The sequence below is a fragment of the Petaurus breviceps genome, unplaced genomic scaffold (genome assembly GCF_028583685.1).
Source record: "Petaurus breviceps papuanus isolate PSGF00001 unplaced genomic scaffold, PetGlider_PUasm1.0 90897, whole genome shotgun sequence".
NCBI lineage: Eukaryota > Metazoa > Chordata > Mammalia > Diprotodontia > Petauridae > Petaurus > Petaurus breviceps.
In genome coordinates this window covers 11,805,602-11,828,872 of record NW_027187374.1, presented here as the reverse complement: position 1 = coordinate 11,828,872, position 23,271 = coordinate 11,805,602, and the positions used below count along the sequence as shown (strand labels likewise).

At 35.3% G+C, this 23,271-nt stretch overlaps 1 protein-coding gene across 6 annotated transcripts in view; it reads left to right on the top strand.

Moving 5' to 3' along the window:
- Positions 1-23,271, top strand: part of TRAPPC10 (trafficking protein particle complex subunit 10) — a 111,840-nt gene that overhangs the window by 71,770 nt on the left and 16,799 nt on the right. For 5 of the 6 annotated variants that reach the window (XM_069075008.1, XM_069075006.1, XM_069075004.1 and 2 more), the window contains 10 exons: positions 1,217-1,357; positions 1,728-1,840; positions 4,238-4,752; positions 6,886-7,027; positions 11,666-11,824; positions 12,785-13,014; positions 14,888-14,988; positions 17,416-17,542; positions 18,922-19,089; positions 21,962-22,139. In XM_069075008.1, the coding sequence (XP_068931109.1) occupies positions 1,217-1,357; positions 1,728-1,840; positions 4,238-4,752; positions 6,886-7,027; positions 11,666-11,824; positions 12,785-13,014; positions 14,888-14,988; positions 17,416-17,542; positions 18,922-19,089; positions 21,962-22,139 (1,874 nt within the window). The remainder of the gene's footprint in view (positions 1-1,216; positions 1,358-1,727; positions 1,841-4,237; positions 4,753-6,885; positions 7,028-11,665; positions 11,825-12,784; positions 13,015-14,887; positions 14,989-17,415; positions 17,543-18,921; positions 19,090-21,961; positions 22,140-23,271) is intronic. The other variant, XM_069075009.1, reaches the window with a different exon arrangement.

Sequence of the window (23,271 nt, the reverse complement as noted above, 5' to 3'; positions counted from 1 at the left end):
TAATGTAGCGTGTAGCGCAGGGGATCACCTTCACTACAGTAGGAATCTCAACAGGGCTTATTTTCGGGGGAGGGCTTATTTTAGAGGAATCTTACACAGTAAGGGGAGAGCTTATTTTCGGGATAGGTCTTATTATCGGGGAAACACGGTAGTTCCATTTCAGGATACTGTTTACATAGCAGTATTGATATTTAACACACAGAAAAATACAAAAGCTAAGATGATTTGAGAAACTTTTTCAAAATTACCTAGGATGGGAACATTTTCTCATTGTTTGATAAAATTATAGAACTGAGACTTTGCTACCTGCCAAAAACAGCTAGGAATGTTATGTATTTTAGCTGACCTTGCTCTTTATTCTTGGAAGTTAGCAATCACAAAATCTCAATGTTAGAAGGGACCTGAGAGCCTCTCTAGTCCAATTCATAGCCCAAACTAGAATCTTTTGTCAGGAGGTTAAAGACCTCCAGTGAGGGGAAACCAACTCTCTTTCAAGGCTACCCATTCTCAGCCTTCTATAGAAAGCCCAACGCTACAGAAAAAGCCAAGAACCACCTCACTCCTGGCACACTTTGTAGAGTTGCACTTTAAATTCAGGTTGGTTTTTGGTTGAGCAATTTTTTAAGTTCAAATTAAAACTAGGAATGCTGATGTCGGGTATGTGCTGACCTGTGATTCCTCACCTCCGTGTGAAAACATCTGGAGATTGTTACTTTGGTATTTGGAAACTATTTGCTGAGCTTCGTCCCCCTTGGTTGCTATTTTCCTCACCTTCACATGAAGGGTCTGTTAGCAAAGAAGACTGAATTAGAAGTAGACAATCTGTATTATGGGACTGGCTCTATCCCTATTTCATTTTAGACAAATAATTTAAGTTAATTTAGACAATTCTGAGCTTTGCTTTCTGTAATCAGTCAAATAAAGATAACAAGATATTGCCTTATCTGTTTCACTGGCTTATTTGTGGGATAATGAATGTGAAAACTTTGACAGTTAAAAAGTGGTATATTATCATTTTTGGATCCATGATGCTCCCACCTTGCCTTCTGGCCAAATGAACTATTTGTATATGCTATACAATTTTAATTTAGGGAAGAAGTAAAGAGAAGGGTGTATTTGGAGTGAAAAGGAGGGTAGAGGAAAAGTAGTCTTAAAATTGAGTTTTCAAACTTTTTACTATAAACTGATTAAACTTCTTGTTTGTTTGCTTTATAAGGAGGAAAAAGTCTCCCCAAAAAGCAGAGGTCTACCTTCAAAATGCATTAAAGAATTATGTGGCTGAGGGTTGGGCATTGCCTATCACACATACAAGAAAGCAGTTAGCAGAATGTCAAAAGCATCTTGGACAAATTGAAAAGTATCCTTTAATAAAACTAGTTTGTCTATTTCTAGAGTATAAGGTTGCATTCATGTAATACACTTGATGGCTTCCTCTTAGAATTATGTACACAGGTGCTGAATCGATGCTTTTTGGTGATAATGAGACTGATAATGTTCTGATTATTTTTCTACTGATCCTGTTTTGGAGGAAATGTTTTTAAATATATCTTTTATTTGGATTAATGTCTTGTTTTTGTTTTTTTGAAAAGAATGAGCTTCTTGCAAGAACTTGCGTTTGGCTAGACTTTAACAAATGCCAGAACATTCAGAAAACAGATTAATGTTTTAAAAATATTCTTGAAAATAGCAATGTACTTCTTTTGGTTCTCCTTAGCTCTATTTTCCAGCTACCTTCAAACAAGCAGCCTTTTAGCCAGTGATAGTCACTTAACAGAGGATGAACGTAAACATTTTTGCCAAGAAATACTCAATTTTGCCAACCAGCAGAAAGAAAGTCCAGGTAAGGCCAGATTAAATTGTAAAATTTTAAACCTTTTCAAAGGAAAATTACCTCTTTCAGATGAAAACATTTTAGTTAAAGATCTTATTTCTTGGATTCTGATATACATGATAATTTAGCATACTATTGTTTGTTCAGATCTTAATTAGGATGAAATTCTGAGAATACCACAATTTGCTCTGAACTTCTTCCTGTTTCTTTTAATGTATGTATTGTGAAAGGACCCCCAAACTTGGGTTTTTTTTTTTTTGAGTGGACCTTTTTTCTAGAGATGAAGCCTCCTTTTTTAACTAAATTAACAGTGATCTTTTGCAACTGAACTCTGTTAAACTCTCGATGCCAAATCAACTACAATCCTGGCTCCAGTCAGCCCAGCCCAGACTGATAAACCATTTATGCAGCTGGGACCCTTTCAGATATGCCTTAACATCCTTCCTCCATGATCTGATGTTCCTAAGCTCTCCTGTTCCTTCTCATTCCCCCTCTCCTACTGCTCTCTTCCTTCCTCCTCCCTTGTTACTCCCATTTGGGAGGATTGTCCTCTGCTATTCCCATGAGACTTCCCCTTTTTCCTGTACCTTATAAATATCCAAGCCATCATCTGTAGGGCAGACTTCTTGGTATAAGGAGTTCTTTTTTTTTTTTTTTTAAGCAATTGGGGTTAAGTAACTTGCTCAAGGTTACACGGCCAGTTATTTCTGGGTGTGGTTCTAAGTATCAGAGCCCGGATTCAATCCCAGGTCATCCCAACTCTGGGGCCAGTGCTCTTAACTCACTGAGCCACCTGGCTGCCCCTAAGCAATTGGGGTTAAGTAACTTGCTCAAGGTTACACAGCCAGGTGTTTCTGGGTGGGCACCAAGTGTCTGAGCCCGGATTTGATCCCAGGTCATCCCATCTCTGGGGCCGGTATTCTTACTCTCTGTGCTATCTGGCCACCCTGGTATAAGGAATTCTTAAATGCATGTTCCTTTCTCTTATAATGATTCATGTGACAACCTATATCTTTTTGTTTGTTTGTTTTTTGCAAGGCAGTTGGGGTTAAGTGATTTATCCAAGGTCAGGGGCTAGTAAGTAACAAGAGTCTCATCTGAACTCAGATCTTCCTGACTCCAGGGCCAGTGCTCGATCCACCTATCCAGCTGCCCCACTACCTATATCTTGTGGAGTCATGACTTTTGGTTAATAGCTTCAATGAGATGATCAGAGTTCTTAGTGTTTGGTTATATTAGCTATACAGTCTGTATGCTCTTTGTTGAATTATAATTCTCTTGCCAGAATGCAGTTTTGTTCTTTTCAGTTAGGTTGAAATATTTACTATGTGATAAGAGCTGTACTGAGTACCGGGGATACAAAGAATGGCAAAGCTCCTTTAGGAGCTCACATTCGAATGGGAGACACAAACATGTAAATGACTACACAAATATAAGTTATATACAGAGTAGATGGAAGATAATCTCAGAGGGAATACACTGGTATTAGGGGGACTGGGAAAGGCCTTGTTTGGGGGGGCCTATTTTTGAGCTAAGTCTTAAAAGGAAGTCATTATGCAGAGGTGAGGAGGGACAGCCTGCCAGGCATAGAGGACAGCCAGTGAAGTGACATGGAGATGGAGTATTGGGTGCAAGGAGCAACAAAGAAGGCTGGTATTGCTAGATTGTAGAGTATGTGGAAGAGAATTTGGCCTAAGGAGACCAGAAGGGTAGGAGGAAGCAAGGCTGTAAAGGGCTTTAAATATAAAAATGCCTTTTGAGTCCATATGACTGTAGTTTTCTTCATGAAATCATGCAGTCATAAAAATGAGACTCAGTGTTTTGAGTGGGAAAAAGACCATGGAGAAGCAGTTTAGCTCCTTGAAACTTGAGGAACACACAATCATTGCTGAAACCAAGATGGGGAAATCTTTGCTTCTGTTTTTGTCCTCTCTGGCTTTGTAATTTTCTGCAAGATATATAAATTTCTTAGCTGTGGCAGAGACTTGTTAGTTTTTCCAGCACTGCCTGAAATCTAGTTCTGTGAAAGAATTTGTTTATGAATGAATTTGAGGAAAGAGGATTAGTTAACCTGTATTTGCGTTATATTTGACAGAGGATAACTCAGAAACCATGTTGTCTTCCAAGTATGTAATCTCAAGTAGTTGATACTATACTTCCATTCAACTTTGAATAGTCAGTGAGCATTTATTAAGTACTCATTGTCTACCAAGAACTTTGGTGGGTGCTGGAGATACAAAGACAAAAAGTAATACTTTCCTTCATATATTCTGGAGTATATGGTTGGGTTGGGATCTAAACTTATTTCATTGAGAATATTGCTTTGACTTCAGGGACTCTAGCTTCTAACATAGACTACATTATCAATGGCTCTAAAAACCACTTTTTTTGGTATATAATTTGCAGGTCTCAAAGTAGTATTGTCTATGCATTCCTTCGCACAACTAAAACATCTCCACTTTGATCCTTCAAATGCTCTTGTCCACGTGGGAGGAACTTTGTCTATTGAGATTACCTTGTTAAGCCAAATGCCTGTCTCAGTCCAAGTAGAGCAGATTGCCATCAGTGTTCACTTCAGCATTGAGAAAAATAGTTACCGTAAGACTGCAGAGTGGCTTACCAAGCACAAGACATCCAATGGCATTATCAGTTTTCCAAATGAGAATTCAAGTGTTCCTTTCTCCAGAAGTAATTCGCCTGCATTGGAATTATATGAGATGTATGAGAGGAGCCCCTCAGATAACTCCTTGAACACGACAGGGATTATTTGTAAAAATGTTCACATGCTACTACGAAGGCAAGAAAGCAGCTCCTCTCTGGAAATTCCTTCAGGTGTGACTCTAGAGGATGGGGCACACATATTAAAATGTAGCAATGTAACTCTGGACCCAGGGGTCAATAAAATAATATTCAGAACTCAGGTATGTTTTTAATTGGTAAGTTGAATTTAAAAGTGTTAATACAAGACTGCTGAGAGGCAGCATGGCCTAATGGGAAAAGTAGCTCACCTTGAGAATTAGGAAGATCTGGATTCAGTCCTGTTTCTGACACATACTGACTGTTTGACTCTGAGCAGATTACTTAACTTTTCTGTGTCCTGCAGAGCAGGTGCTGATCTACATTGGTAGAAGTAGTTTCCTCATTGAAAGTTCCCTACACCAAACAGAGATCCAATTCAAAAATAAAGGGCTAATGCTGCTGGTATTTTGGTTTTACTCTTTTAGATCATACTGTTGATAACTGGCATTTATCCTAAAACATTGTATTATTCGTTAGCCAAATTGGAGATATTGATAACTGTCTTAGTTACTCAAAGTAATGCTATATTAGGGTTACTATGAGTCAAGATTTATGCAGAGATATTTGTGTATATGTGCACATAAATTGTGAGTTTTAGAACTGGATAGGACCTCCAAGATTTAAATTTTAAGTTAGAAAGGATTCTAGAGTCCCATTCCTTTGATTTTACAGATGGAAAAATGTAGATCCAGGGCAATCACTTCATAGGTGTCAGGTTCAGAGTCTGAATATTGAAAACTAATCCTCCAGCCCCAGATCTCATCTTCTTTCCATTGTGCTGTGCAGCTGCTCAGGATTGCTCAGCCCTGCTTTTGCTGTTTGTTCCCTAAGGGATCTTCCAGTTATCCCAAGAATGTTATTAAATTTTTAAAAACAAAATTTAAATTTTTCTTTAATATTTGACTCAACACTTAGGTAAAATCCAAAAAAATATGATATGTTTTCTAAAAGGGGGAAATCAGTGTTTTGGTAACACAGTTACCGAAAAACACCCAAATTAGTTCGCAGAGAGACCATTCAGAAATCAGTCAATCATTGAACATTCGTTGAGCACCTACTACTCAGCAGATGTTGTACACACATGTACTCCTATGACTCATTTGTATATAAATTGCCTCTTTTATGTAGTATATATTCAGTATGCTTATAATTAAGCCACTCTTAAAAGAAAGAATAAATATTTATTGAGTCTCATTTTGTTTTACAGTTTTAAAGTAGGTTTTGAATATTATTACTGAATGTTTCTGTATGCTCTCCAAGAAAAATCCATCATGGATTTTCATAAATTAAACATGTAGCTTCTGGAATCTTAAAATCTGAATACAAAGTAAAATCTTCTCAAGTTACCTTAAACCCAGGGGAGTTGTCAGGCACTATGAAGAACTAAAGTTGGATTCAGAATACTGGGGTTCCAGTTTTGGATAAACATTTATTAGCCATGTGCTTATTATGCGTCGTGTAATCTTCTAAGCTAATGAGCCTCAATTTTCTAAACTGTAAAAGGAATTAAAATAATACTCCTACTTCACAGAGTTGTTTTGAGGAATATACTTTATAAACTGTAAAGCACTATCTTAATGCTTGCTGCATGTTAAGTACTCTTGTTTAAGAGAACAAATATGTTGGTAAAGGGACCAATATCCAGATAATTCTGATTGTGCCACTTGATACATCATGTGACCTTGGGAAGGTAATTTTAACCTCTTTGGGACTCAGTTTCCTTATCTATAAAGTAAGAGAGTTGGATTCTGGTACCTTACAGTTCTAAATCTATGATCCAATAATTATTCAAGAAAATAGGAATTATTGACCTGTAGAAGAGAAGATTTTGCATGAAACATAATTGCCTTCAAGCATTTGGAAGGCTGTCACATGGGAAGAAGGATTATTCTTATTATACTTGATCCCAAAGGACAGAATCATAAGCAATGAGAAGTTGCAGAGAGGCAGATTGGGACTAAGGAGAAACATCCTAATGCCTCAAAGTATGTAGGCTGCCTTAGTTAGTTCTCTCTCTCCCTTTGCTACATGACTGTTTAAAAAGTATATTATACAGAGATTCTTGTTCAGGAATGGGTTGGACTGTACAACCTCTAGGATACTTTCCAACTCAGAGTCTGTATGTGTATATGTGTGCATATATGCATTCATGAATGCATGCACATGTATGTATGTGTGTGTATAAATATAAATTATAAAGGTCTTAATTTAGAAATTGTTACAACTTCTCAAATCATGCATCATTTCTACTTTAGGCTAAAGAACCTGGAACATATACTCTCAGGCAGATGTGCACCTCAGTGGGCCACGTGCAATTTGTTCTTCCTCATATTTACCCCATAGTACAGTATGATGTCTACTCTCAGGACCCTCAGCTAAAAGTGGAACCATTGACTGGTAAGAATACTTAGATATCTAATCGTTTTTAGTATGGAGGTGAGGTGAAAGAAGGGGGACAGATTATAGAATAAGCCTAAAATCTGTTTTGATTTTTAGAGTTTCCTATTTTTTTCTCTTGCGTCTATGCTTTTGACAGTATAGCTGAGCAGTAAGCAGCATAGTTTGAACTTAATGTCTTTAAAGACTTAATGTCTCTCCTATCTTGCTGAACTGCATTTCCTATAAATGTCAGTGATTGATAAAAACTATATGTGTGCATGATATACATATGTGTGTGATTACTTGGCCTACATGTTGATATGCATATTATAGCCAAAGACCATGCTAGTTAATGTCCAGGGGAAGGACAGTAAATAGATTTATGGATTCTCCTTTTTTACAATGAAAATGCTTGAATTCCCTTATCTCCATTAGTGACTATGTTATAGATATAGCTAGCACTCTCTAACTGAAATGTAGATATAGGTGTATCTGTATCACTATAATTGATAAGGTTATATCAACTCACTTAATAAATATTTAAACCAAAAAGAGAAATTACTTGCTTATTTGTTCATTGTCCTTCCCCAGACATTTACTGACATTTGACTGGTCTTTAGCAAGATAGATAGACAGATAGACGGACGGACGGATGGATGGATGGATAGATGTATTTATATATGTATACCAATGTATTCATACATATATATGCATGTGTATACATATACACATATTCATAGAAAAAAAACTTGTCTAAGAAATTTACTAAATTCAGAGTTAGTAACACCAACTAATGAAAAATTAGAAAAGTTTTCAGTTAAAAAAACTAAATGTCATGGTAATGTAATCAGTTCTCATGAATTGATGTGTCATTTGTTAAAAATTGGATGGGAACACTGTATGCTTATTTCTGTGATCTCATCCATGTGATAATATTTCCTTCAGGGATACAGATTGCAATCCATCAATACCTTTTCATCCCATTGACATCCCATAAATTCTCCAAAGGAACTACACCCAAAATACTGGGAACCCTCTGTGTCATGCCATTATATGTGCATTATTATGGTGTTTGAGCTATTTATTTCTTATCTTCTGTATAACCAAACCATCTCCCTTTCTGTTACTAATTTATACTGTTGCTTAATATGATTTGTTATTGGTAAGATGTTGCAACATATTTTTTCCTACCATACATCTCAAATGTTGCCCTTTGAATAATATGCTATTTTTATTCCTTGGAGATTGTGGTATTCCATAATTTGTAGCAGTATCATTTTTGGAAAAGTATTGGTGTTATAAAGATGTGACATTGTTTCAAGAAGTTTGGTATCACTAACAACACTGTACAACTTGTCAAATGCAATTTAGCCTATCTGTGGGGGTTCTTTTTTGGGAGGGGACCATTTATAGGGTCCATTCAGCTACATATCATAGTCTGGACAGCAGGCATTCTTCATCCAGTTAGTTTTTGGATAATTAGGTAAAAGCCTTTTGAGTGATTCCACATCACATTTAGGATGTTTTACAGTGTTCCAGGGCTTGATGCTATCAGCACAATGTCATCCACACTCAGGAGCATCTGGAGGACTTCACCATTGAAAGAAAACCCTTTTCCATTTGGACTCTATGCTGGACAATTCTAATTGACAGTGAAAAACACCATGGCAAGCATGTTTCCCTCTTTTATGCCTCATTTGATATATTATAATACAGACAGTTCTCACTTTGTGTAAATTCACATTACACAAATTTGACTTTATGTGAAGAATTCTGAAAGAAATCTGCATTCAAAAAAAAAATGTTTACTATATAGTACTGTGCTCTTTCAGCTTCTGCCCCTCAGCTCCATGCCCTTCCATCCAGCCATCCCTACCAAAAAAAAAAAAGAAAAATCCCTTTAAAAAAAGGGAAGAAGAAAAGAAAAATACCTCTAAGTGAAAGAAGAAAAAAGAAGATGGGGAGCTCAGTTTAAGATCTCCAGCACTGAGAGAGGACACCTTTTCCTCATCCATCCACACTTGGGTCCTATGTGTCTGTCCCTCACCCCTGCCTGTCTCCCATCTTCTCTTGTCTGTGTCTGCATCCAGACCCAACGTGTCTGCCCCTCACATGTTCATCCTCTTGGTTCTGGTCAGACCCTCAGGTGTTCTTCCTCCTGCTTTCTCTTTCCATTCAGAGAACCATGTGCCAGCCCCCTTCTTCCACAGGTACACCCCTCCCTCCCTTCCCCATGTCCTCTAGCAAATTCATATTACGTAAAAATAGCTTTAGATAGAGGCCTGTGGAACTGCCCACTTATGTAAAACAAGAACTGCCTGTAATCATGAGAGTTTTTGAACAAAGTTGCCACTATTATTGCATTTACTAAGGACTCTCATATGATTTTAACATATGCATAAGGGTTCCCTTGTAGGTCTTTAGGTTGTGTTGCATTTTAAGTCAAATGCTTTTTTATAGATGATTGATAAGCATAGTGAGATTCTTTTTATTCTCTTCATTTTAAATTGTATGAAAGTAAAGACATCTGCTATAAAATATTATTTGTAAAAGCATATGTGTTCTCTTCTTATATTTTCATCACGGTTAGAGATGGGGACTGATTCTGTGATTTCATTGGCATAGGAAACTCCCTCTACCAATGAAGGTTAAGTTGTACACCTTATGGGCTAATAGAGCTGCCTAATGACTTCACACAGCCTTTATGTGACAAAGGCAGGACTTGAACCCAGGTCTTCTGTCACTAGAACCACATCCTTTTCCACTCTCACACTACCTTTCTCCATCAAAGGTTCACAAATATTAAGAGGACCAAAGGACCAAGTGTAAATGTGGGTTGGTAATTAATAATTTCCCAGTAACCCCTTTTTTCCAAATAGTAATACTATATGTGATTTTTTTTCCCCAAGTTATTTAGTATGTATGCCTCTGTTCGGGTATCGTGAGATTTATCCCTCAAGCACCTCCAGATTAACACCACCAGCACAGACATCCTCTGTGACCCAACTTGTTCCAGTCTGGTTGCTCTGATTGTCCTTTCTTTTGTTCTCCTTTTAGTCCTCATCTTTAAGGATAACCTCATACCAGGCTTTCTGCAAACTAGTTTTTTTCTGCTACTGGTCAGCATCTTCCACACAGGCAGAGAAGAATACTTTATTTATTTACATTTCTTCCTTTGTGAATTTCTCTCATTTTAAATTAAAAATCGAAATTGTTTTTCCTACATAATTTTCCTAGCCAATTTCATATGTAATTTTCCTCCTCCTTTTTCTTTATTTTTAATCAACAGAAGTTCCTTAAAACTTAAAGAGCATCAGTCAGTTTCTCAGCTGATTCCTTTTTTTAGAAAACACTTTCTTTTCTGTGCTTAAGTAGACCAACGGCTATATTACAGGAGCAGCAGCCAGAACCAGGCTTCTTACCTCTGGTTTCAGAGAGAACTAGTCAGTGTTGTAGTGTTGGACCCAAGAGTTAAGAGGTCTACTAGGTTCAAGTATCAGATATGTCACTAAGTACCTTTTATGGCCTTGTACATTTATTATACTTCCTCTGAGCTTCAGTTTCCTCATCTGTGAAACAGGAATTGGATGAGATGATCTTTAAGGTCCTTTACAATTATGACATCTAACTATTCAGAGATCACACCAAGTTGTTAATACAAGCCACTGTTAACAAATTGTCCTTTCTTTGCCCCTGCTCAGATGCCTTTTACCCCATTTTCCACTGAATGTCTTCTACTTTCTCTGAAGTAGAAGCCCTGCCCCAATGCTATTCTAATCTGAAAAAGCACTGATAAATAGATGTATAGAGTAATTTTACATATATATAGCTATTTGTGTCTAATGTAGCCATCTTAGGGGAGAAAGGAAAACAAGGGAGAAAAAAATATACATGATAATTTTATTATATATTTAAAAGGAATAGCAAGTTGTACATAATAGATTTGCAGTTTCATATGCAATCATCTTTTTTATTATACAATGTTATGGAAATGTTTGTTTTATTCCACCAATTAAATGTAAAATAAAATTTAAAATAAATTGATAATTTATTCCCTCCCCCCCAAAAGAATCTAATATAAAGCTCTTTCATAGTAGCTCCCTGGTCTTTCCCCATATCTAAGTCTGATACTTGAAAGGAAATCCTAAATGTAAACACCATAATTTAGTCACTTTATATTCTCATTCCTTTCCTTTTCTCTCAAAGTTTCTCTTTCATAGAAACGTGTTAGCTTATATATACTGGCAATTTCATCTTCTCAGTCTCTAGCAAAATTCTTTGCTTCAGGATTTTTCCATTCTAAGTAAAAGGTGGTACCAGCTACAAGATACTTACATTCATTGACTGCCTGATCCTCCTCATTTCTCCATTTCACAGAGATGTGGGGGTGGGGGGAATTATGTGAATAAATGTATTGCTGCTTATGAAATTAATACTTGCTAATTTGCTTATGTTTTAATCCAGAAATAACTATAGGCCTATTTTTCTCTTCAGATCTGTTTTGCATAAAAACTAATATAGCCAATAATCAGTGTTGCTATCGAACATATACCCTTTCATAGATATTTCATTTTAAAGATATGTTCTTTAGGGATAAATTAAAGTCAAACCAGTACAATAATTGGGTTTTGTTTTGTGTTTTTTTTTTCTTTCCAGACAGCCTTTTAGCTGGTATTCCTCAAAAAGTCAAGTTTACTGTCACTACTGGTTATTATACAATAAAAAATGGGGACAGTCTACAGCTTAGCAATGCAGATGCTATGCTTATTCTATTCCATGCAGAAAATAGAGCAATAATCTATTCTAACACCAGAGGTAAGCATTCAACAGCCACAACATAGACCATCATGATGTAGTGAAAATACAGGATTTCTGCTTTAAAGAAAATAACGCAACTATATTCTAGTTGTTAATTAAGAGGTAATATTGTGTTATCTATCCATTCCCATCAAATGATTATGGATTATGATTTTGTACTGCAGACTTTATAAACCAGATTAAGATAGATTATTCTGAGTACTACATTTCATACACAAGGGTACAATATCTTTTTTTGCTTAGGTAACCCCAAAAAAATACATACAAAAGGAGTTTCAAAACCAGCCTTTATGGCCTCTGCTATATATGGACATATGCTTACAAAGTAAATATGCTGAAAAGATCTCTAGTTATTGTATACTTCAGAGGGAATTGGTGGAGAGAGAAGGAAAAGCATTAATTTGCTATTTGCTGGTAATGAATAATTATGTTGGAGTAGAGTGGTGTTGGAAATAGTTAGGAAATCATTGCCAGTGCTGCTTGGGTACTAAGTGGATACCTTAAAAATTCTTTCCTTCATGCCACCTTTCCTTATTAAATTTGGGAAAACTAATAATGCCATTTTATGATTGTGTAGCACCTTTAGACTTCACAATTCTCAGACATTCTCATTTGGTTCTCTTGACTCTATCATGCCATGATGGAAACTGATGCCTAAGACAGGGAGATGATGTACTCTCCATTTCACAGCTAATTACTGCCAGACTCAAACTTGAGCCTAGATCTTCTAGTTTCTTGTCCATTCCAGCTGTCTGCTTTTTTAAATGGTGTTTACCTTTTGACTCTTTCATCCTCCTACTTCCATTTACAGTTTTCCCTTGATCCTCCTGTGGATACTTGGCCTTCCCTAGAAGTGAGGTTGTTATAAACATGTATTTGTATCCTTATTGTTCATATTAGAAAGAAAAAATGAAGGCAGAGGCATGATTCTGAAATTGCATTTTGTGTCATTTTTAGAAAAATCTTCAGAAGCATCACTCATGATTCAGTCCTCAGAGAAGGTCACCAGTGTCAGTTTGCCGATGGCTCCTGCATACCACATGATTGAATTTGAATTGGAAGTTCTTTCTTTACCTTCCACTCCAACAACTTCAGGGGAGAGTGACAAACTAGGGAATAAAGAACCTCATAGGAAAAATAAAGAGAAACAGAAAGCTGGCAACTGCATGGTTACTCTAGACCAAAAAGTAAGATGTGGGGTTTTTTAACATGTATTTTTTTATATTTAAACATGTTAGAGTCTTGAAAGTGTTAGAAATTGAAAATGACAGTAACTTCTGCTTACCATTCTCATTAAGCAGTTGGATTGCTTAAGTATCCAAAGTCTCAAAGACTGTTTCAATAAAAGTCAAACATATAGAGGATTTATTGATACCATCAGCGTGGAATTAATTTTTCCACTTATTTCTGTTACTCTTCCACCTTTAGTCAAGGGGGTACACAAGAGCCCATTTGCAAAGAAAAAAAAAGAGACAAAATGAGCACGAACTTAGGGATGGAAACAGTTCTACAAGAAGGATAACTGTTGCATAGGATTCTGGGGGTGTTGGTTAGGGAGCCGATTTATGCCTAACTGAAACTATCACTTTCAAGTAATTTGCATAACAGTGAACTTGCTAGTTAGGTTACCAAAATGACAGACAGATATTACCTGGTATGTTCTAGTTTTATCTACTGAAAACTCAAAAGTTGATGAGAGAATATACATCAGGACGTAATTTTTCCTTGCTACTTATTAGTAACTTTTTGATCACTGACTCAGGGGTCAGACAGCTTAGATTCAATCTGGCCTCTGACACTACCTGTGTGACCTTAGACAAGTCACTTACCCTCCCTGGGCCTCAAGTTCTTCATCAGTAAAATGAGAGGGTTGGATTAGATAATGGCCTCTGAGGTCTCTTCCAGCCCTAGATATGTGATCCTGTGTAATTTCTGAAATTGTGAATGATGTTTGATTTAATGGAGTCTTCTTAATATAGTCCAAATTTGAAGTTTCTAGATCTCAATACATGCCAGATATCATCCAATGAGTTCACCATGTAAGTTAGTGGTGATTCTTAGGGTGTACATATACATTTTTTTCTTTCAGTAAGCCCTTTTCTAGAATATGATTTTTGTTCTGGGATTCATATAAATATGCAGTTTGCAGCCAGTGGTTCTATGGAGCAATGCTAACACTGAAATGCAGGCAGCAAAACAATAGAGGAAAAAGATAAAAATTAAGATTTTTTTTAATATGTATTTTATATACTATTACATTGCATAGATATATAATTGTCTCAGACCAAATGTAGTCAGCTGAATAATTTTCTCCCTGAATAGATTTTTATTGAAGGAAATTTGGCTAAAGGAGATCTTCCCCTTTTCAATATCTCTTACACCTCACCTTCACTTCGAAAAATAAGATTTGAGCTTACATAGTCTATTTGCCCCACGATTCCAAAATAATTGGTAGATTCAGTCAGTGTGGCTATTTGGTGTCACATAGACTCAACAGTTGGATGACAAACTAATTTTCAGATTGATTTGGTGTGATTTGAGCACAGCCTAACAAAATGACTTCTGATTGTCATCTACTGCTTTTTTTAAAATTATTTTTGTATTATGTGTTCATAAGCAGTGGTTGCTAATAGCCTGCTGTAGTTACCTAACAGTAGTAGCAGCAAGGTTCCTTTCATTGGCCATACATAAGCGTAAGTCACAAGCCATGGTTGCCCTCTCAATTAATGACTACAAAAATAAATACTTTCCATGAAACCAAATATCAGCAACCACTAATCCATGTTTCTGTGTAGTGGTAAGAGACCTTGCTGCTAACTTGGTGACTACAACAGATTCTCATTGGTGACACTTAAAGATTGTTTTGGCAGGTTTCATTATGTATTTTACTTCTATATGAATCTGACTGTAGGCTTCCTTTTTGGTGGCTTTGTTTGCTTGATTTTATCCATCATTCAGAAGGATATTTGTAGTCATGAAAACTAAGTGGGGTTGGAGAATAGGGGCGGTGTTTTTTAAAGTCACATGAGTACCATGAATGTAATTTTTTCCCCTTTTTAGGTGTCTATTGATTGTCCATGGTCAATTTACTCCACTATTATTGCATTAACATTCAATATACCTTTTAAGGCCACCCATTCTTTGCTGTCAGCCGGAAAACGGTAATTAAATATTAATGATTTATTTCTTTTCCCAAAATGTCTGAAGTGGAGACACTATTTTTCTAGGCGTAACTGTAGTGAAGAGGGAGGGGAGGAACGGGGCCTTATTTTTTTTTTTTCAAATGATTATAAATAAGGAAGAGTAACTTTATGTCTTAATCATCTTTGAAACTGTTGAGGAAGATACCAGAGGATATTAGGTTTCATTATGTGTATAGGAAGTGATTCAGAAAGTCAGTATTTTTGTTTGTTTCAATAGGTATTTTGGCTTCTTTGCATTTTAATTTCAACAGTTGCTTGAATTTGGAAACTTTTAGTATAGATGTTTTTCATTCACAAAATCCCTTCATTTTACCTTGTTTCTTGAGCAAAAAAAAAAAAAAGAATAACTAAATTCCAAAGTAAAATAAAGCTTCCATTAAATCTGAAAGAAAAAAAAACCATAGGCTCAGAGATTTAGAAGTAAAAGGTACCTCAGAGGTCATCTGGTCCAATTCCCCCTCCCCCCCTTTTTAAAAAAACAAATGAAGAAACTGAGGCCCACAAAGGTAAAAGTTACTCAAGGCCACCATCTTCTGGACACATTTGTTTTTAAATGTCTCTCTTAAAACATGGTGCTCAGAACTAGACATCATAATATTCTAGATGTGTCAGGTATTTTTATTTCAGGCAGAATTCTGTCATTCAGTTTATAATTCCAAACAATCACCTTCTTATATTTGTCATACTTTTGTAATTTTTTTGCTCACTTTTTGGAAAAGTGGTAATGATAGGTGCTCCTAGTTCCAAAAAAACTCAGGTAAGAGTAATGAACTATACAAAAAGACACCATATTTCTGTGTGCTCTTCCTGAAAGATTTTGTGAAGTGAATTAACTATTAACTGAGGCTGTTAAAACCATGCCTTATCAGCTGATAAAGAGGTCCCAAATCTCTTCAGCCTACACACAGATCACCTAGGAATCAGAACTGTTCACTTTGTTATATGAGAGAACTAAAAAATTTTTTTCCCAAATATAAAATCTGTCAAATGAGGCCGACCTATTAATCTTTGTAATACAGATATAAATGATAGTGTTCACATCTATGCACTGTATAAAGACCATATATGTTCTTTTTAGGCCCAGACATGTACTTTGATTTTACACAAAAGAAAACATACTACACGTACCGAGTTACTTGTGGGAACCTGAATTAGAAGAGCATTTTTTGCCTCGTCTTGGACATGCTCATTTGAATTAGAACTTAAAGGACCCTATGGAGGTCATGAAGCAAACTGAAGGCCAGAAGGGTGGAGTAATTTGTCTAAGGTGTCACACAGTTAGCCGTAAAGCCTCAGCTCAGATCCAGGTTCTCTAACTCCAAACCCGAGGTTCCTTCTGTTACATCAAGCTGCTTCTCATGAAATAGAAACTTTTTAAAAAATCTTCTTCAAAGACCTAGTGAACTAAGTTGTTAATTCCATAGAATAGACCTTGATACTAACCTTTCTAAAAGAAATATTGAAATTTTTGTTTTATTTTTCCTTTCATAGTTCTTGCTTATAACTGCCATCACCCCTATCTTTCTAGCCTTTTCCCCTATTATTGGCCTCCATATACTCTATCCTCCATTTCAACCTAAAATGGGCTGCTTTATTTCTTGCTTTTGTTCAGTGACGCCGTCTCTCCCTGTCTTTTGAATTCTTATTCTTCCTCAAAGCCCAAATCAAATGAAACTACCTCCTAGAAGCCTTTCCTAGTCTGCAAATTGAAAATTACTTTATCTCACAGACCTCATGTTAACTCTTTGTCTTATAACCACTTCATTGTAAATATTGTGGATTATAGCTATCTATGTGGGTATTTTAGCCCCACAATATACTGTAAGCCATTTGACATCAGCTCTAGGTTTTAGCTAAACCTTATATCTCTGCCTAGTGCCTGATAGAATGCTCTGTAATAAATGTTTTGTTCGTTTTTAAAATTAAATTGAAATCTCAGTTCCTCAGTGAATCCATAAAATTGGAAGAGATTCTGCTTCTGTCTGCTTTCCAGTATAGTTGATTGGAATACTTAATAACGCTGACTTGTAAGGTTTTGGTAGGTTAATACAAATTGAGTTGGTGTGGTAGAGGAAGCAGGGACATGGGGACAATATTTTATATTCTGTTTTAGAAGACATCAAAATAGCTTGTTAAGAAAAGTTGGCTCTTACTAGCATAGCTCTACCTTAAGAATCCAAAAAAAATGCATATAGGGCTGAATTACGTCTTTTTGGCTGTTGCTATCTTATCTCAGAGCATTTTATAAATCCTGTGTAAATATGACATGTTGTTATTACTTGATTCTTAGATTAGTTGCTTTTAGCAGGACAGAAGGAAAGTTATTAAACTTTGTGGAAAATTCTAATTTTGCTTTTTGTTCATTTTTTTTCCTTTCTGTTTCAGGAAATATATTCAAGTTTGTGTCCAGAATTTGTCAGAGCTTGGCTTCCAGCTGTCAGATAGTAATCTTATAGATACTGGTAATAGCCCAGACCTGCAACTAATTCCATTAAACACTAAGTGCCAGCAGGTAAAATTTTTCTCAAACTCTGCTTTTGTTTCTCATCCAAATACCCAGGGTGAAACTGAAGCATGTAGAGTGTAGGCTCTGACTTTGTATTGCTACACAACTTTGAATAAGTCATTTAGTCTTTTTATTTCCTCATCTCTAAACTAGAAAGGTTACTTCTACTACCTACCTTACAAAACTGTTTTAAGGAAAATGCTTTGTAAAGTATTAACTACATCCACATGAACCACCAGTCAGTCTTCTCATTCAGTGGTTCCCTTGATTAGTAAAGTTTTAGGTCCATGAGAGGCATTTTGTGAATGTTTGTTCATTTTGAAATAACACAAAGGAAGAAAAAAATCGTATTAGTGAGTAATTAGTCAAACTTACTTTAGCTCCCTGCATTTTACCTAAAATGCTACAGCTGCATGGTTGTATTTAATTTGTTGCCTTTCTGTATTGTGGATACAGGGAGAGCATGAAAATCATTACCTAGATCTCCTAATATCAGTTTTATTTGTACATGAATGCTGTCTACATGGGTACTCTCGTTGCATGTTTTAGTTTGGAATGCCTTTTGTCTCTAGCTTGAAAGGCCTGGAATTAGAATAGCTGGGTATATGAAAAGTGAGGATACTTAGAATAGTTCTGTCAGAGAAACTTGTGTTTGTCCACACTGCCTGGCTGCATTTAACCTTGTTTCTGCTGATCATTTTTCTGTGTTTTTAGAATATACTTGGTATTCATTTGGAGAAACTGAAAATTTTTTTGTTATTTTTTTTATAAATATATCTTTTTAGCATTTTGAAAAGCTTCTCCCTAAGTTATTTCTGAACATCAGACTTTGTAGTTTTACAACTTTTACTTTTAATTGTGGCTTTATGCAAAGCTATTGCATAGTCCCTATATTAAGTTCTACTTATTCTTCTTTAACTTGACATTGCATGTCAAATAATTGAGAGAAATTTAGGCATGTAATTTGTGTACATTTTTTTAAAGTCAACTTTATTAAGAATGATCATTTTTACCCTGTTTTGGAAGTGTACGGTGGGCTGCCACATATCAGTAAATTATCTTTTATCTTATTTTTTTGTGATCCCTTATGCTTTGTAGCTTCTGGAATCATAAAAAATTAAACCATATTTTACTATTTTGTGCAGTATTCTGCAGGAGAGCAAAGCCAGGCAGGAGGATCCCAGGGAAGTAGTGGGTGATACAGAGCCAAAGAAGAGCATATACATATAGGTATATATCATAAAAGAGGGCCTTTGTATTTAAAAAAACAAACAAATATACTGTTGCCTATGCATGAAATGACTGTTTAATTTAAACTGCAATGGCTAATTTTGTTATATATGATACTTCTGGGACTGTCATAAAAAATTATCACTTTTTTTCAGCACATCTACAGCAAGCAGTCAGTGTTCTTTGTGTGGGAGCTAACGTGGACAAAAGAACTTCCACCTTCTCTGCATTGTCATTTTTCACTTGATTTTTATCCAGCTTCTGAAGGCCGGTCCATTTCCTTAAAACCATATAGTTATGAGTTCCAAGTGGAAAATTTTTTTGTAGGTATTATATTGATATGTACTTTACTGTGTTTAAAAGAAAAGGTTGGGAAGGGATAATATGAATGATGAAATAAAATATGAAAAGTCACTTTTTTAAAAGTATTCTGGTTATAATATAAATTCTTTAAGCTACATATACTATATGCTTTTTTTCTATCTATATATAAGCTTTATTCAGAAAGTACTATAAGACAAGTGATTGTTATTCTTTTAACTTGGAATATTATCATTGAGACTCTTTAGATTTTATTTACCAGACACTTAATTTCTATAATACATCTAAATACTATACAGTCGTAGTCCAAGTTAACCTTGGTTATCTCCTGTTTGTCTTAGTTTATTAAGGTATATTAAAAAATAGCCTTTACTTCTTCTTTGAAGAACTTAAATACTTTTTCTTTTTTAAATAAAATTTATGGATTAGATATTCTTTGTTTTTACATAGCCTAAATTTTCCTCTGTCTCTCCTCCCAGAGATCCATGTAACAAAGAATTAAAAAAAAAGAGAGAAAAAGTCATCATAATCAGTCAGTACATTGAAAAAAATAAGAAACTTTGTCATTTTCCACATTGTAGACCTTCCCACCTCTGCAAAGGATTGAATAAATAACTTTTTCATATAAATATTGCAGACTAGTTTAAAATGTGTGATTCTCAGAGACCAGAAAGAGCTTTTAAAATCGTGAAGACTTTTTTTTTTATTTTTATGTTGAAAATTCAGGCTTTATTTGAAATATTTGCAAATGTTATTTTATCAAGTCATTTACCCATAAATGACATAAGGCTAAACTTGTACTTGGTGGCCAAAATAATATTAAGGTTATTCATGATGGCTTTTCTCTGTAAAAAAAAAAAAAAGATTTAATAGGGGCACCTAGGTGGCACAGTGAATAGAGCACTGGCCCTGGATTCAGGAGGACCTTAGTTCAAATCCAGCCTCAGATACTTAATGCTTACTAGCCATGTGAACTTGGGCAAGTCACTTAATCCCAATTGCCCTACCTTCCCCCTTCCAAAAAAGCAAAAAAAGATTTAATAAGTTGATTAAGTATTACTTCAGGATGCATACATATATACACTTATATATGTATATATTTATACTATATGGGTGTGTACACACACATATCTATATTTATAGACACAGACTTGAGTATATTTCCTGAAACAGAAAAGGAAAAATATGAACACAAAGGAAAATTGAAATTTCCACAAAGTTTAAGAACTTTAAATGTATTTCTTATCTTGCTCAAAGGAACTAGTCTAAGGATTAAGTAATAACAACATGTCTTATTCATATAGGATTTATAAAATGTCCTAACGTAAGACAGCAATGACAAAAAGAGATGTAACTGAGTTCAATATGCATTCATTTTGTTTATTCCTAATGTAGATCTATGCCAGTAAGAACCAACTTTTCTAAACAGTTCACATACATATATCTGCCCACACATGAGCCCATACGCGCACACGCACACTCACTCCATGGTAGCTTTATTTTTTTTACCTTATCTTCCAGTTGCCAAATAGCATGCTTTTAATGTGAAGAGTTAAGTGTAAGTAACTATTAACCATATTTTGCCTCTTCCCTCCCAAGATTCTTTCTCTCAATTCCCCCCTGAAAAGCCTACTTAATATTAGCTAATGAGTGAACTTAAACTATTTAGGTAGTCATTCTTCAAGAAGAAAAATGCTACAGTAACAGTAAAATTTGGAGTTGTTGCAGGAGGTGAGCATCCATGTTACATATCAAGCAGAAAGTGGTAATGGAGAATTTTGAGTATGATTTACAATTTTAGTCTCAACAGATACCATATAGATAATCCCAAGAGCTAGTAATTTTTAAATAGTAAAATCAGTTTGATAAGAGAAAAGCAATTTAGGCATATTCTCTTAATTTGTTAATTTTAGGATCAGAGCTTCCTAGGCTGTACTTTTTCTGGCTTTATCTCTAATAGTGCTTTGAGAGCTTCACAGCATCCAGGCTTTCTTTTCTTTCTCTTTAATTAGAAAGCATAAATTAACTTTCAGATAACTTCCTAATAGGTTATCAAAGAGAGCATATTAATTACTTCCTAGATAATTCTTATCTCTGAATGTTCTTGACTTTAATTACCTTTCTACAATCCTATTTTTCATATGAATTTTTCTTTCCTACACAGTCTACCTGTACTTATTTTTAGGCAGCAAAAAGTTCCTATCATCATTGCGCCTTGTGTCCACATATAGACAAAATTCTGTCTAAATCCATGTGAAAAACACTTTTTGTATTAAAAGAAAACTACCTTGGCAGTAGAATTACTCCTTCCTCCTCCTTCCAAGTAATCAAAACTAATTATCTTAGATTTACCTATAAAAACTGTGTGTACATTGCTAAAACATTAGGTTTTAGTTATCCTTATAAATCCTTGTAAATTTTTTTAACCTTACTTGAGGCTTCTGGCAGCCTGATTTTCTTTCTTCAAAGGGCTTGTCAACTTTTTTCCTCTGAGCATACCTTACCCCCAAAAGTGAATGTCAGAGTGTGAACCCATTATCTCCTTAAATTTTGATTCTGTAGTTCAGTGATAGTTATGTATTCTGAAAATGCTAATATAGTAATCACATGTGAGAAGTCAATTTAGAACTGGTTGTTAAGTAGTAATGGTGTCATAAAGGTATTTCATCTATAATAAAAAAAGACATTGTAAAATAACTAGCTCCAAAGTATTCATTTATAACTTTATAGCTTCATCTGTGTTCTTTTTTAGAAAAAAATTTGCAGCATTCAGCAGTAGTGCATAACTCATTACCCAGGTGGGCGTGTCTTAAGTATAAATCATTCTTAACAATAGCTAATTAACTTTCCTCTGTATCTTTCTCCCTCACCCAGACATTATATAATGTGAAAGCTGAGATATTCCCTCCTTTAGGAACAGAGTATTGTAAAACAGGTTCACTCTGTTCTTTGGAGGTGTCCATCACACGACTTTCTGACCTCTTGGAGGTGGATAAGGATGAGGCATTAACAGAATCCGATGACTATTGTACGACAAAACTTATGTATGAAGGTGAGTCTATAGACTTTCTCATTGTAATTTTGTGGATAATTAAATGGCCTACTTCATATTAGGATTTTATGAGGTAGCTTTGCTCTTACATATTATAAAGCTTATGTCTTCCTAACACTTATAATGTTTTGGTATCAAAATAATTTGCTTCCCTTAAAAACTGGAATGCACAGTTTCATTTCATTATATAATGAAGTCTTAAATAAACAAAATACTAAAATTCACTTGCAGATTTTGAATCCAGTCACTTTTTCCCTTTTTGTGAATGACTTATATCCCTTTATTTTCAGCCATGGCCTGTCCTTTAAACTCCTGCTCTGCATTCCCAGTTTATCCACTGAATGTTTTTGCTACTTCAGATTCATCATATCTAAAACTGAATTTCTCTTGACCACAAATGTAGGTTACATTCCTGGCTTCCCTGATAATTTTAGTCCTGCCCCTTCTTCAGTACATAGCTTCCATCTCTTCCATTAAACCTTTCATGATCAATGCCACTTAAAGTGATCTTTCTGTCCTCTGTACTCTTATTTTGCCTATAATGTTGATTTGGCAACTTACCATATACTCTTTGGACATCATCGTGTACTTTTGAATCTTTTCATTTTTTAATTTAACTAGATTGTAAATAAGCTACATAGTCAGAGATTTTCTGTCATACTTCTTTATATCTCTCACAGTATCTTGTACAGGACAAGGGTCATAATAAAAAATACTTGGTATCTATTAAATGAAATAATAGAGCTCTATATCACTTTTTGAGTGATTTCCTTCTACTGACTTGCTCCATTTTTTTCTTGTGGACAAAAGTTTATTTGCCTTTTCTCTTCCATGGCCTCTTCAAGGATATATCATTTCATTTGTGTGCCTCTTCCCTGCTGTGATTCAGATTGCAACCCTTCTTTGCCTTAGCAGGTACTAATCATTGGTAACCGAAAAAAAAATTATCACTTGTTAACTGTAAGTGGTCTGGTAACCAGCTTTCTGTGAGTTCTCAAATACATGACTAGGGAAGCACAAACTCTGATAGATCCTACCAAAATGCAGATTTTATAAGTCATCACTTGACTGTGTGCCTTTCATCTAAAAGCTAACCCATCTAAACGTGGAGAGGCTTATGATCAGGTTTGCC